Here is a 15,665-nt window from a genome sequence, read left to right as displayed (position 1 = left end):
AGGGAAGTAATGAGTTCACTCATCCAGTAACCTAAGCTTCAGATTTCTCTCATTATTAGCCAGCTATTTGAAATTCAAATGAAATGGCATATATTCCTTACATGAAGGGCTCTAGTTGTTTGGCAGACTTGAGGCCCAGTCCTGTCCATCCATTGGCCTTACCTTTTGGGTCAAAGGCCAAATTATGACTCCTTTGCTTTCTAGTTGTTTTTTTCCTTACGTGTTTCCACTTGGTTGTGTTTGAAGCAGTTCCTGCTTATTTGTGGCTTAAATTTTAGTCCCCAAAGAATTTTTAAAACACAGCAGCTTGATTCAGTGGAAAATGTTCTAAGAATTGAGAAAATGGTTTTGGAACTTAACCATCAACAAGATGAATTGTATTTCTTTTTTTTTCTTCTGAATTTTGGAATCTTTGTTTTCATGGCTTTGTGTTTGCAACCTCAGGAAGAGTTATAAAAGTAAAAATATCAAGACTTTTCATAATAAATGGAACCAATGAACTTTTTAGTTGAGCAAAAATAGAAATAAAGGCACAAAACACGTCCAGAAAGGCACTCTTATTGGTAGGATCCTGGTTTTTAGCTTCAGTAACATGGCAAGTTTATATCTCTCTTGCTAAAGGTGTGGGACCAGAAGGTTGGGGTAGGTAGGCCTGCTTTAGAGCACCAGCCAGGTCCCTACTGTCTCGTTGCTCTGCTATCCCTCGGGGATGTTGTCCTTGTCTTCCCGGGGGCAGCTGGCTTACCTCCACCATGGGCATGTATAGCCCATGGGCATTGATAGACAGTAGTTTTCTTTCTGGGAGGAAACTTGGAAGGCTCACCACCACTTGTGCTTCCATCCCATTGGCCAGAACTGTCATATGGTCACACCCAGCTACAAAGGAGGCTGGGAAATGGGAATCTCAAAGAATGAAAGGGACATTGCTTTGTTAGCGGGTGGTAAGCAGTCTTTGCCAGTACTTTCCCCTAGAACGAACCAATACACAAGAAACTTGGCTCCTGTTTGCTGTAGGCTCTTAAGTTTTCTTTAAAAATAAACTTGGGGAACTGTTAAGAGGCCTTCACACGTGTAATGAAAACTAAGGACATGGCATTTTCTTATTTATATTAGTATTAATATTGCTTTTAAATAGAGGTAGTTGCCATCTGTAATGTACTTTAAGATGCCTACCCAGAGTGAGCTGGATTGATGGATGGAGAGGGAAGGGGATAGTTATGTGATAGAGCAGATACTGTAAAAGGATAATTGTGGGATCTGGGTGCTGGATGTATGGATGTTTGCTGTAAATGTCTTTTGACTTTGCTGCATGTTTGAAATTTTTTACTACGAACTGTTGAACTAAACTCCTCTGAAATATAAAGTTTGAAGTTGGACCTTGCTGTCCAAATTCCAAGGGAAAGAAAGTGAACCTTTCTTGGAAACACCGTCTTTGAGACAGATGAGAAACACACATTTAAATTATGTTCATTTAGATTATATATTTTCACCAAAAGAAACACAGCCTGTTGGGAGTTTTTTAAATCTAAAAAATGCACAATGTTCTTACCTGTTAAATTGTTTGCTTCTTCTGTATCCTTTAGAAACTTGCATTTATTACCTCGATGTTAATTATGTACAATTATTGATTTTAGTGCACTCACTCTTGAGGATGAGAAAAGAATGCTGGCATATTTGATTAATGGATTTATAAAAATGGTAAGTCTTGGGGAAAAAGTTGCAGTGCGCTTGGAATGTGATGTAATTGTTTACTCTTACTCCGGGGAAAGCAGTTAACATTATGTTCCCTGGTGCTTTTCATTTTTATTAAGATAAGATGAAATTAGAAAACATCTTACATTAGCCAGCACTCCCCTGGGGGCAAAGAGAGCCAAGACAAACTGGCTTAAGGAAAAAATAAAGGGGAGGGTGGGGTGGGGGACTTTTTGGCTCATGTGACACGAAGTTCAGGAATGGAGCAGCTGGACACGGGTGTCTCTGTGGTGTCGTCAGGACCTGCCGTCTGTGTGTCTTTGGCCCGTGGATCTGCTCTCGGGATGTCCTCCCAGGCAGCCTCACTCCCCTCAGGGGCTCTAGGTTTCCATTCCTTCCAGCGCTGCAGCCCAGCAGGAAGGGTTCCAGCAGAAGTCCTGGGACTGAGTCTCTAGATTGATTTGGGTCACTGGCTCATCCCTGCACGAATTGCTGCGGTGAGGGGGAATGAGCACACGGACTGGCCAGGCCCGGGAGACATGCATACGCCTGGGCAGCCCAAATCACGTGGACCAGGAGTGGGGACAAGGGGCTCCCTGAAGCCCCTGATGTGCTGCTCATCAGGTGATGGTAAAAAATGGTTTGGGCGGGGGATGGGTATAGACACAATGCCAAGCACCTGCTCTCCCATTGTTTTAGTTACCTGTTGGTGCATAACAACTCACCCCAAAACTTAGCAGCTTTAAATATTGGTGTTTTATTCATTCGTAACGATCCTGTGGGTTGAATGTGTGGCCAGGCTGCTCTGTGTAGCAGGATTGGGGCCACGGAGGATCCACACGGCCTTGCTCACTTGTATAGGGTCTTGTCGTTGGGGCCTCATTTCTCATCCGTGTGGCCTCTTAATCTCTGCTCTTCTGCCATTGTCCAGCTGTCTCCGCTGAGCTCTCTTACGTGGTGCAGGCACAGAGGGAAGCCGCAGGCCTTTTAAGACCAAAGTTAAGAAATTGCACCATGACCGGTGCTGCCTCCTGCTTTGTTCTCTTGGTCAGAGGGGTCACAGGGTTATCGCCTTGGAGGGGAGGGAAGAGTCCACGGGGACCCTGCAAAACCATAAGCCGTGTGGGAGCGATTGTTCAGCCTTCTTTGGGAATGACCCACCACACCACCCTAGCCCTAGCCAGAACCACCTTTGCTTTAATCCTGGGTGCGCAAAGCTAAAATACCAACTGCTGCCAGTATCCTCTTCTCGTACGAATGTCAAGACAAAAGCTGAGCAAGATGAAAATCACCAGATCCCTGTGAAAATAACCTTGAACATGTGACTGGTTCAACAAGAGGGTCAGTGCTAATTGTTCAACTGACTCTGTAGATAAAATCCATTTCGATGCAAAATCAGAATCAGCCTTCCAATTCCCATGTTAGGAAATGCACCTTTTACCAGGTGACTCTCCTTGCCCTTGACTTATACGCTGATCAGGTGGCATTTTAGCCTTTTATGGCTTTGTCTGAAAGCCACCAAGTTATAGTGGAGAATATGAGGAAATAAGATGTGAAACCTGATAGCTATAATGGAAATAGCAATGTTAAACCCCCTCTGGACAAAAATGATTGCTGTAACAGTAAAGTTTATCCTACTAACCAGCTGTTCATAAATTGGAAGAAATGGGGGGAAAGGGGATTTTTATTGATGGAAAAACTTCTATCTATGGCTCCAGCAGCCACCAGTAAGTTGCTGAGGTTGGATTCCCCATCAGGAGGCAGAAAGGTGTGGCTCTTATTAGGGAAAACCCTCTGACAAATGGTGCTCAATAACCAAATTGATGTTCCGTGAAAAGGCCATAGCCAACAAACACAATTCCATTATTTCCTTTCCAGTGGTTTCCATCTAGCCTGGGAAACTCTATTTACATTCTGAGATTCTGCTCTGAACCCTTTGGTCTTTTTATTTTCTAGTCCAGTGCTCATGTCATAAAGATGAGGTGGTAATGGTAATATTTCAGTTACACACTGGGCAAAGTAATGTAAAGTCTAATTGGAGTAGATTCTAGCGTGCTCGTGTGTGTTTGTGTACCCCTGACGTTTCCACCTATTCATTGCTGTTGGCGGGAATTTTGATGACTTCTCATCTCAGCACTTTCCCTCCCACACAACGCTCAGAGAAAACTCTTTTTTTATTATTATTAAAAAAAATTTTTTTAACATTGATTTATTTTTGAGAGAGACAGAGCGTGAGCAGGGGAGGGGAGGAGAGAGAGGTAGACACAGAATCTGAAGCAGGCTCCAGGCTCTGAGCCTAATGCTGGGCTTGAACTCAAGAATGGCAAGATTGTGACCTGAGCTGTAGTCAAATGCTTAACAGACTGAGCCACCCAGGCGCCCCTCAGGTAAACTCTTTTCTATGCTATGTGCTTATAGTTGCCTAGAGATAACACTCTCAGCATCGTTTTCCTTGCTTCTAGGTGTCCTTTGGCCGTGATTTTGAACAGCAACTAAGTTTTTACGTTGAGGCTAGGTCAATGTTTTGCAACCTGGAACCTGTTCTTGTGCAGTTGATTCACGTAAGGATTTTCATGTATTCGTTTGTTTTCTCAATCAGTATTTATTGTTTATATGCCAGGCCTGGAGTTTAACCTGGGATTCTTGTGGCCCCATAACACTCCTGTTCTTTAGGGCGTAAAAGGTGGTTTTTCAAAGATTAATCCAGTCTGCAATTTTGCTTAAGTCTTTGGATGGTTTTTACTGACCTCTTTTGCTCTGAAATTAGCATATTCTCATTCCCATATGCCAGTGGCAAAGTGAGTTACATGATTAGTTACTTATAGAAATAACTAACCTGTGGTCCTTGTAGCTTAACCAGAGTCCCAACATTGTTAGATCATGGTAGCTTTTCATGGGGCCCCAAGGCCAAAAGAAAGAAATAATGGTTCTGTTTATTAGACAGTTAGACTCAAACAGTTTGAGTATTTATACCCTAACAATTGGATAGCTCTTTGAAATAACACCATATGTAAATTGAAAGAGAAATAACATATCTTTATTCTTAAATAATCACAATTACTTAAGTGTGTGTGTCTACTGGGCACTGCACAGCTTCTCAAACCTTAGAATCGGGTTGGCATCACTACCCTTGTTTCTTGTTCCACATTGATTTTTTTTTCCACATTGATTTTTGCACACTACTTGCTTTTGATCAGAGCAGCTGCTGAAAACCCATTTCACAAAGATAGAATGTCGCTGTAAGCAACAGTGTGGTCCAGTGTTGAATCTGTGGGCCACCTCATACCCGTTCTTGACACAGTGTTCAAAAATTGAACATTGCTCTGTTGCCCTAAAATAATCTCACTACCCCCGTGAGTTTGCTACAGCCCTCGAGGATGTCACACCACACAGTTTGGGAACCATAGGACCGAACTTCTCAATTTGTGGAAAGATTCCTCAAGGCTCTTGAATTGCTTCACATAAACTCAAGGAGAGCAACCTTTTTATTTGGTTGCTGGTTATCAGGGTATGTGAACTTAAGTTCTAAAGGTAGAGACCTCATCTGGAATTTAGTGGGAGGTAATAGTGCTCACCTTGTAGGGTTGGGGGGTTAAGTGACCTAATGAGGGTATGGCTCTTAGAACAGCACCCAGCACCTGTGTCCTCTAAGTTCAGTGTGGGAGCTATTACTTCTGTTCTTATGGTTCATGTTACTGTTGCATCACTGACTTGTGTGGTTTGCTCACAGATTTGGAGATTTCTTTTAGGATCTCTGAGATCTCAAGCTTCGTGTGTGGGATTTCTGGAAATGAAGTGAACCCTGGCTATTCATTAAACCAGAAAATGGCCATTCCCAGTGCCGACTGATAGGCAGGAGTGCCTTTTGTTCTTACCGTCTTGGAGATGTTTGCTCAAGCCGAGGGGGAATCAGGCCTGATGGCCCCTCTGGCGTTTCAGCGTTCAGCATTAGCCAGTCTGGGCCCCAGATAGCATGTTCTTACTGACTTGTATGCAGTTAATATCCAGATCTCTATGGGAGACATGAATCTGAGCCAGCTATCATTTCATAACCATTTCTGTTTTGTTTTGTTTTTTAATTAATAAACCCAGAGTGTAAACCGGTTGGCAATGGAAACAAGAAAAGTAATGAAAGGAAATCATTCCAGAAAGACGGCTGCATTTGTGCGGGTATGTTCTAGAGAGAAGACTCAGACTTTGAACCCTAATGAGTTGTTTGATTTGTAAGTTTCTAAATTGCTCTTCCCAGAAGACAAGTGTGTCCGAAGGATGGTTCAGTATTGATTTTCCAGATGAACTTTTCCTTGAGTATCTACTGACTCACCAATTTTCTTACTATTTTCAAAAGAAATGATCAAAGATGTCTCACCTTGGATATGTGTTATGGAGGAGTGGTTGAACGATAGATTGCAGTCTTGTGCCAGCCGAATTATCTCCTGCTTATGCCTGTAACTGGAAGGTCTACTACCTTCATCCCCCTTGAAAAGTTCTCAACTGTGAAAAAAAAATCCACCTTCTTGAGTGTGCCGCTCAAAATTTTTATCAAAGTAATGCATATCTGTGTTTTTAAAAAAATGGAGTTGGACCAAAAAGAAGGCAGCAAGAAAAAAAGTATACCATCCCACCCTGACCTCATACCTCTTTCCTCAGAGACAACCACCTCAAACCCTCTTTGAGCAATTTCTTCTTGTAATTACCTCCATATTTTTAAGTAATTGGTTTCAGATTCTGCTTCTTATTCAACGTCGGGTGTTATCTATTTCCTTCGATGATGGATGAGGATTTATTTTTCTTACACCCTTACTCTCCTCACTTGCCCCTCCCCCTCCTCCCACAGACACATCTGGAGTGTATGTCGCAGACTCAAGAGGGGAAAGTTGGGGCTCAGAATGAGGAGACTAATTAAGTGTTTTTGCTTGAAAATACATGACGGATGAGAACAGGAGGACCAGCCTGCCGTGATGGTACTGCTGATGTAACCTGTGGTGTTTCTTCCCCTCCTTCTAGGCCTGTGTTGCCTACTGCTTCATTACCATTCCCTCCCTGGTGGGCATCTTCACGCGCCTCAACCTCTACCTGCATTCTGGTCAGGTTGCCTTGGCCAACCAGTGCCTTTCCCAAGGTAAGCCTGTCATTCTCACCTCTGAGCATTTCCTGGCTGCTTAGGAAAGCTGGATCAGCTCTGTGCGTGTGTGCGTGTGTGTGCATGCGTGTGTGTGTGTGTGTGTGTGTGTGTGTGTGTGTAAAGAGAGAGATTCTTTTAAGGAAAGAAAAAAATAACTGATCAATACCTGATGAGTTTTAAATCTGTTTCTTTAGCAGGAAGCACATGGGACATACACACCTTTCTAGAATCAGACAGATTACAGAGGGAAGCTATTTGCCTGTAAGGACCTTCTGAAATCTGTCTCACACAGGCCAGGCCAGGCAGCTCAGGATAAGTGCACGTAGAGAATGTTACAAGTTAGAACTACTTCCTCACAGTAGATTCCTGTTTATTTTTTGTTGATGTTTGTTTGTTTGAAACCCCAGAGACCTACACATAGAATCTAATAAGTATAGAAAGAATACTCTCCACAGGTTACTTTTAGTGATAAAAATTGTGCTCAAGACCCATTCCTGTATTAGGTATAGGAGCCAACTGGTTTATTTGGGAGGCATTCCCCGAGAGTGTCCGTAGAGTGATGGGGGCGCTGAGACAAGGAAGGGAAGGAAGCCAACAAAAGGTGTGCTTCTGGGCAGGTTACTGCTCTGGGCGGCTGAGGTACGTTCCCCCTGGGGACCTCTGGGACGGGTGTCGAACGGCCTCTGCACTGCCTTGCCAGGAGAATTGGGTTATTTACTCTTTATTCTGCCATTGACTGAGGGCTGCTTCTGGGTCATCAGCTGCACCCTGCCCTGTTCTCCACTTGACCCAAAAGAAAGCCCTCAGGCGGAGTGTTGGAGGTCGCACATATTTGCTACAGGATGCGCTTGTCACCATCCGGGACAGGAGGTATCCATCCATCAGGCCTAAACACAAAGAGTATAAGAGCTCCATTTATGGAGCATTTTTATGTGGCGAGCTCTTGGCACACACTCTCATTTCAACCTCCTGACGGCCACATGAGGCAGGCCTGGGGCTGATGCCTGCTTTCCCAAGTGAGCCCCCAGGGCTCCGTGGCCAGCACTCAGCCCCTCATCTGTCTGACTCAAGGCCGTGCCTCTCACTGCTGACAGAGCATTTGCAGTGCCCACAATTGGGAAGCTTCAGTGACTAACTTGAGGGCTTCTTTGACACCGGTGGGTTGATGTTTTCAGTCATGGTCTGCCCTCCACTCCCATCTCCCACCTGCCACGTTTCGTGATCCACCACGTGGTGCCTTTGGTTTGGATGGGCTCCCTGGGTGGGTTGGAGAGTCGTCCTCGGCATGGCAGTTCTGGTATGTTGATCTGTATCTTCATTCACCTGGGGCAGTTCTGGGCACTGAGGTCTCCAAACATGATCGCTACCCATGAGCCTCTTCAAACTCTGCTTAGTTTTGCTTCTGACTCCTGAGGACTCCAGTAGCCTCCCACCACATTTGGAATTGCATCCAACACCCTGCCTGTGAGTCCTCGTGTGTTCTGGTGCCTGCCTGCCTTTTGTCCTCATCTTCCACCACACTTAAGCCACACTGGCCTTCTGTTCTTTGAACATGCTAAGCTGTATTCCAGTTCAGAGTCTTTGTGCTTGCTGTTCCCTCCTTCTAAAATGATCTTCCCCCGGGGGCTCCTGGGTGGCTCAGTTGGTTGAGTGTCTGACTCTTGGTTTTGGCTCAGGTCATGATCTCAATGGTGGGACCAAGCCCCTCATGCTGGGTGTGGAGTCTGCTTAAGGTTCTCTCTACAAAACAGATAAACATAAGGGAAGGGAAGCAAAAATATAAAAACAGGGAGGGAGGCAAAACATAAGAGACTCTTTTTTTTTTTTAACGTTTATTTTTGAGACAGAGAGAGACAGAGCATGAACGGGGGAGGGTCAGAGAGAGGGAGACACAGAATCCGAAACAGGCTCCAGGCTCCGAGCTGTCAGCACAGAGCCCAGCGCGGGGCTCGAACTCATGGACCGCGAGATCATGACCTGAGCTGAAGTCGGCCGCTTAACCGACTGAGACACCCAGGCGCCCCAAGAGACTCTTAAATATAGAGAACAAACTGAGGGTTGCTGGAGGGGTTGTGGTTGAGGGGATGGGCTAAATGGGCAAGGGGCATCGGGGAGAACACTTGTTGGGATGAGCACTGGGTGTTATATGTAGGGGCTGAATCACTGGATTCTGCTCCTGAAATCATTGCACTATATGCTAACTAAGTTGGACGTAAATTAAAAAACAAAACAAAACAAAACAAAACACCGGTCTGGCTGAATGCAGCTTCCTAGTCTCTCATGCTCTGTACCATCCCCGTGATCGTCATTATGCTGTTGATCTGTGTTTTCTTATTGCATATGTTGCTTATTGTCTGGACATCCAGTCTCCCCACCTGCCCTTGTCGTGTGTGGGTAAACACTTCTCCTAGTGCCTGCTTTAGTAAGGATGATGGGTTAGCAAGAAACAAGTTAAAACAGAAATGAACAGGCACCACCAAAAACCTGATGCCATGCAAAATGAAGAGTAGAGTGGATTAATTAGCTTAGGTGCTTAGGTTGATGTATGAAACTTAACATCTTACTATAAACTGGCTCCCTCTTAAAAAGTTCAGGAACAATACAGTTAATGTGGGAACTCTCCAGTTTGGCCTAACTTGAAACATTGGGAAAAGATTGTGAACTGCAGGTACCAGAGCAGAGAACTGTAAGTGGGGGCTCTAGAAGCCTCGATCTTTCTCCTCCCAACTTACAAACTAAGACCATGATCTAAAATATTGTAGATTCCAGGCAAGCTTATTATGATTGGACTCCATATGGGGCTTCATGCAATTTTTTTTTTTTTTAAGGCAAAAATTCTTAAGCCAAATAAAGTCTCCCCTATCATCAAAGATTTGCTGCTCTAAGAACTGTTCTTCAAGAGCCCTGGGTGGCTTTTGCTCTCCTGTGCTGCCCTGTAACGACCTCAGTCCACACTAGGAGATAAGCAGCATCGGAACAGCCTGGTACCCGCTGTGTGGGTAATTAGTGCCCTCGTTGTTAGAGTTCTGGACCTCCTCATCTGCCTCATCCCACACTTCAAGCCACTGCAAGAGGAGCAGGAATGTGGCGTCCACTTCATGTTTAATAATTTATCTGATGATTTTTACTCTAGTCTCTAAATGCTATGGCACTAAACCTTAAAAGCCTATGATTGTTGTTCCGAAAGCCACATGCAACGGTTGTGGCCAAAATAAATAATACATTCAATTACTGAGCATGGGAAGGCTAAATATAAATTAAATGAAGCTTGTGGAAATGGGCCACTGTCGTTCACCCCCCACCCCCACCCCCACCTTAAACACCCTCCCTCTCAGCTGGTTAGAAAACAATTCTCTCCCCCCAGTCCACTTTCTGGCCTCCCTTGATCCAGCTTCAGTGTTATGTATCTTGTTTATCGGACAGTGGCTTTGCCAGCACTGGGTCCAGCCTGACGTTAAACTCCCATTGAACTCTCAGCCAGCGCTGTGTGGGATGCTGATGGAGGCTTTTTACAGGGGAGGCCCAGTTCTGGTCCTATGGACGTACTGAGGTAGTACATAGAGTGGGATGTGGGGGGGATTTGTTTCAAAGCCTGTGCTTGTGCCCCTCACCTGGAGATGCCTGTTTATCTTTGCTTTCAGCCACTTCATTAGATAAGTGCTTGCTCTTGTTTGTGAGTGGTTCTTCCCAGAAGATTATTACCAGGCCACAGCAGGAACAAATTCTTTTGCCCTTTATTTTTGTCTTGGTACCTTTATCTTTACAGTTTCTAATCTGAGAAAGGAGGGTGGTTTTACAGTGGAAGTCATGTTTCAGATGGGGCTTAGAAGGAGAACTTAACAGGCGGAGATGGGGAGGAGAGAAGGAACAGTTGGCGTTCCAGGTGGGGCAAAGGGCTTGAGCAAAGGCATGGGAGGTGGGGAAGCCCGTGGTGTATTTGGCCAGCAGCAGGATGTCAAGATGAGTCCCTCACTGCTGGTCTCCCAGTCTGGACTCTGGCACTCACCAGCAGGGTGCCCTTGACCAAATTGGCTTTTTTGTGCCTCAGTTTCCTCATCTGTCAGGTGGAGGTGATGGCTATGGTACCTGTCACAGATTAAATGAGAAAACGTACTCAGAGAACTTGACTCACTGGCACACAGTAGCTGCTCAGTAAATATTAACCTCATAGAATTGTCTCTCAAAAGACAAAAGTATGCTGTGGAGTTCTCCATACAATGCCAGCTCTGTGGTTTCAGGCTTCTGAAAGCAAACTTGTCCGAGGCAAAACCTTGAGAAATCCACAGGAAAGATGATCATTCTTTGAAGATTAACCTGCTGAATTACCCTGGGGGAAAAAATCAAAACGGGTATGCAGTTCCTTCAAAGACAAAACAGTAGAGAAAACAAGCAAAATGGTTTTGTTCTTTTATTAATAATAATGCTTCCCACTCCTATAGAATTGTCTCCCCCTCCTTTTAAATTGTACATTTTTATTTATTTTTTGCATCTTTATCCTTCAGAGCTTACTCACAAGCCAGTTCTTAGGGAAAACCAGCCTTGGCCTCTCCACCCCTAAACAAACTAAGAGTGAGATCAGGTTATTCTAGATGTGTTATCTTGGCACTTCTCCCTCACTGGACTTACTGCTGTTTTATTTAGCAAGTTAATAAGTAAATGTCCACTTTTCTCCCTTGCAAGAGTATCCGCTCCATGAAATCTGACGTGTCTTGTTGGACGTTGCGTCCCTGGCTCCTGGCACGTTGCCTACCACACAGGTGCTCAAGAGGTGCTGAATGGATGAGTGGCAATTCTACGATAATAATGGTTGATAATTCTTAATAATATCAATACATGTAAAATGGTACCCAAGCTTTTCATGGTACGGACATAACTACTAAGTAACCCTGCTATTCAGAAGAGAGTCCCATCAGAGCCTTCTAGTAGGTTTTACATAACTTCTTTTCATAGTTTTAGGTGAAAGAAAACAAGTTAGGCTCAAACATATGCCAAGCTGTATAGACCTGTTGAATGAAGCTATTTTGCTGGTTTGATCCGTGAGGAACCCAAAAAAGCAGAGGAGAGGCTGTGGCCTGCTACTAGGAGGCCCACTGACCACTGTGAACCATCACGGCTAATGGAGGTGGCCTGGACAGCAGGGTGGAGGAGAGAAAGCGTTTTTTATCCTCCTGGAGAATGATGGGTGGCTTGTGATGGAGAAAAGTATCCTCTATCCACTTACCAAGTCACTGGGGTTTATGCTTAAGGTCACATTTATTAGTTCTGTTGACAGGCCATCCTCTGAAGAATGTGTTTGATGTGACTGTTCTCACAAACCCTCTGGTGATCATGGACAAAGCAGGTTATTTTTGCCAGAACAATTCACGTGGGCACGTGGCATGAAACTCGTCATCCACGTTCACATGGTCCATCCACCTTACAGAATATAAGGGCCTGGGATGGAGGGCAACCCATAGTGCAACCCACAGAAAAGGAGCAGGGCAAGAGTCTCCCCTAAGTTCACTTAGCTGTTTATATTAGTAAATATCAACGATTTTCTTGCTCCCGCCAGCATTTCCTGGCCATTTTTTACACACAAGCCACTGTGCCAAGCATTGTGCCAGAAAAGGAATGCACTTTGAGACTGTGTGCTAATAGGGGAGAGTGAATCTGTTTACAGTTAAACAAGGCAGCTTGTGATAAATGTTGTGCAAGATTTCATAAAACGTGCGATAGAATTTTAAGGGAGAGAAAGCTGACCCTTTGGCTTAGAAGAGAAAAAAAAAAAAAAAGAAGAAAGCTTTTTAAAACAGGTGGCATTGAGGAGCCTGGAGGGAAAGGAGGATCTTTATATGCTGAAATGAGGCAGAGGGCATTCTAGGCTGAGACAGCAGCCAGGTGCAAAGGCCTACGGGCTGGAAACAATGCATCTGGAAGGAATGGGTAGGAGATCAAGTTAGGAAGATAGTTTGGGGCCTGATGAGAACTGAAAATTCCTGCAAAGCAATCTAGTCTTTTTTTTTTTTTTTTTCAACGTTTATTCATTTCTGGGACAGAGAGAGACAGAGCATGAACGGGGGAGGGGCAGAGAGAGAGGGAGACACAGAATCGGAAACAGGCTCCAGGCTCTGAGCCATCAGCCCAGAGCCCGACGCGGGGCTCGAACTCACGGACCGCGAGATCGTGACCTGGCTGAAGTCGGACGCCCAACCGACTGCGCCACCCAGGCGCCCCCAAAGCAATCTAGTCTTATTCAGTATGTAGTATTTGCTCGGTGGTTTATGTTCATTTTACAGATGAGGATACTGTGGCTCAGAAGTGTAACATGACTTGCCCAGGACCGTCCAGCTAATAAGTGGCCTGATCTGACTTCAAGTGCTCTTTCCACCCCTGAGCTTCCCTGAAATGGGTTAGTTCCTCTAAACCCTAATACAAAGTATTATTTCTAACCCTGGGTGTATGTGGTTGCTGGAGACCAGGTGTTACAAATTGAACATTAGATAAATTTATGTAGAAAACAACCAGAATTAAGATGAGAGTTAATCTTTTCTGCTTCGGGAAATCCAAACCTAATATCCGCAGAGACATCTTCACAACCTCCTGTGAGCCATTGCAGAGATGGTAGGAAGGTGTGTTGACTGTGCATTAGCCCCAAAGACAGGAGTCCGGTGACATGGGTAGCACATTGGACTGAGAAGTCATTTCTATGACCCCAGTGGACTTTCACAGTGTGTTGATAATCGGTGAATTGAAAAGGCATTCTGCATAAACCACATGGCAAAATCAAGGTTAGATTAAGCTGTCATTGATAACAATTAAGCATTAATGAATAAAGTATTTAATTGTTTCTGGGCATTCATATTTCTTTAAATCTTACTCTGTATACATTACATATTATCAAATTAGTGGCTCCTTCAGTCCTCAAACTTAACTGCTGTAATAACAAATTCTATTACAAAAACACAGTGTAGTCATAAATAGTGTTAAATCTCTATGGATAACTCACCTGTGGACGATCAATTGGCCATTTGGACTCTGAGGCTTTACCCAAAGGCAGCCCTGTCACTTGGTGACAGTGCATCTTCAGTGCAGACCAAAGTTCAGCCTGCTGAAACAAAAATCCCATGGGCTGAGTGACTTCAGTGACAAACATTTGTCGCTCAGGGAAGCCCAAGACCAAGCTACCAGCAGATCAGTGTCTGGCGAAGACTTCTTGGCTCATAGACCGCCATCTTCTCACTGTGTGCTCACATGTGGAAAGAGTGAGAGTTTTCTCTGGGGCCTCGTATAAGGGCACTGATCCCATTTGTGAGGGCTCCACCTCATGATTTCACACCTCAGTGTTCCCACCAGTACCATCTTTGGGGGTAGGATTCCAGCATATGGATTGGGGGGTAGGGTGGAAGGACATTAACAGTCCAAAATACAAAGTTTGAGGCGGTAAGCTGCGTCCTGACATTACATCTGTACAGTAGTTTCCATTATATTGATGTTGTCACTCCAAGCCTACACTCATCAAGAGACGGAAAATGTTGAAGACTGGTAAAGATGTTTAGCAACAGGGTTGTTAGAACTTGTGGAGTGTAGCCAGAATCCCGCTTTGATCAAGTATATTCAAGGGACAAGAAGGAGTCTTTCACCTTCTTGTGATGTTTTGTCCCAAGAAATTACGATGCCCCTTTCTTAGAGAGCTGGACCCAGGGCTGTCTGTCTCACGTGTCCAGGAGGGCATGTGATTTTGAAGGTGTGTTTGGGAGTGGAGTGGCTTCTGAGCTCTTGTTTAGCCCTGGGATTTTATGGCTCTGACAAGTAGTATAGACTTCCATTAGCAGTGACCTAATCTGTTATTTAAAAAACCAAACGCCACCTCTGAAGGTGGGTCATCGCTTCTTGACTGTGTGTTTAGATTCATGTGCTGAATCCTAGTCTGTGTTGACAATGCTGGGGACACAAAAGGATCACCTGACTCTCAGAGGTCACAAGTCTTGAGTTTATGTTACCATGTATGGAGGGTGTTTGGGGTACCGACTTGTTTCCCACTGAATAATAGACAGCTTGTACGTTACTTTAAATCTTAATGATTTTTACTAAAAAAATTTATTTCACGCTCATTTGAAAAAATTCCCACAAATAAAGAAGTGTAGAACTTAACAAACATAAAAGGCCTCAAAATAAAAGTCATCAGTAATCTGCTCTGTTTCCTCCCTTCGAAAAAACAGCCATTGTTAACATTTGGGATAGTTTTCTTAATTTTTTTTTTCTACAGGTTCATTTAGAAATACTCCTTCATTCTCATGCTTTACCTCTCTTCTGCTCTCCTTCCCTCCACTTCTATCTATATTCTTATATATACACGCAGTCCCCACCACCCTTAGGAATGGGATTGTGTCTTCTGCAATGTTTTTATTTTTTCTTTAAAAAATTTTTAATGTTATTTTTGAGAGGGGGGTGGGTAGAGAGCAGGGCAGGGGCAGGGGCAGAGAGAGAGGGAGACACAGAATCCAAAGCCTGCTCCAGGCTTTGAGCTGTCAGCACAGAGCCCGACGTGGGGCTCGAACTCACGGACCGCGAGATCATGACCTGAGCCGAAGTCGGCCGCTTAACCGACTGAGCCACCCAGGCGCCCCTTCAATTTGCTTTTTTCACTTAGCAGTAAATATTGGTCTTTTCTCCCCCTGCCCCTTCCCACTTAACCCATGTCAGTACATAAAGATCCACCCCATTCTTTGTAATGGCTGTCCAGTGTTCTATGTCATTTCCTTTTCTTTTTGGAAGTGCTATAAATTATTTCCCCAGCCCCCCTCCATTTTTCTCCTAAACTCCTATTGAAAAATATTTGGACCCTTTCCAGTTTTTTTGCTCTTGCCAA

The 15,665-nt window shown here is 44.4% G+C and overlaps 1 protein-coding gene and 1 long non-coding RNA gene across 5 annotated transcripts in view; one reads left to right on the top strand and one right to left on the bottom strand.

Annotated features, from left to right (window-relative positions):
- The window catches only part of VPS35L (VPS35 endosomal protein sorting factor like), a 117,193-nt gene that overhangs the window by 75,604 nt on the left and 25,924 nt on the right, over window positions 1–15,665 (top strand). For 3 of the 4 annotated variants that reach the window (XR_006708371.1, XM_045461665.1, XM_045461662.1), the window contains 4 exons: window positions 1,635–1,698; window positions 4,155–4,253; window positions 5,785–5,862; window positions 6,700–6,814. Coding sequence is in view for 3 of the 4 variants with exons in the window: in XM_045461665.1 (XP_045317621.1) it covers window positions 1,635–1,698; window positions 4,155–4,253; window positions 5,785–5,862; window positions 6,700–6,814 (356 nt within the window). In the remaining variant the exon portion in view is untranslated. The remainder of the gene's footprint in view (window positions 1–1,634; window positions 1,699–4,154; window positions 4,254–5,784; window positions 5,863–6,699; window positions 6,815–15,665) is intronic. The other variant, XM_045461663.1, reaches the window with a different exon arrangement.
- On the bottom strand, window positions 10,529–14,446 carry LOC123589514. Its single transcript, XR_006708373.1, has 2 exons — window positions 13,803–14,446; window positions 10,529–10,903 (listed from the first exon to the last, which is right to left on the bottom strand). It is a non-coding gene; the product is annotated as an uncharacterized LOC123589514 (long non-coding RNA).

This window comes from Leopardus geoffroyi, chromosome E3, assembly GCF_018350155.1.
Source record: "Leopardus geoffroyi isolate Oge1 chromosome E3, O.geoffroyi_Oge1_pat1.0, whole genome shotgun sequence".
Lineage (NCBI taxonomy): Eukaryota > Metazoa > Chordata > Mammalia > Carnivora > Felidae > Leopardus > Leopardus geoffroyi.
This window is presented reverse-complemented; position numbering and strand designations above follow the sequence as displayed.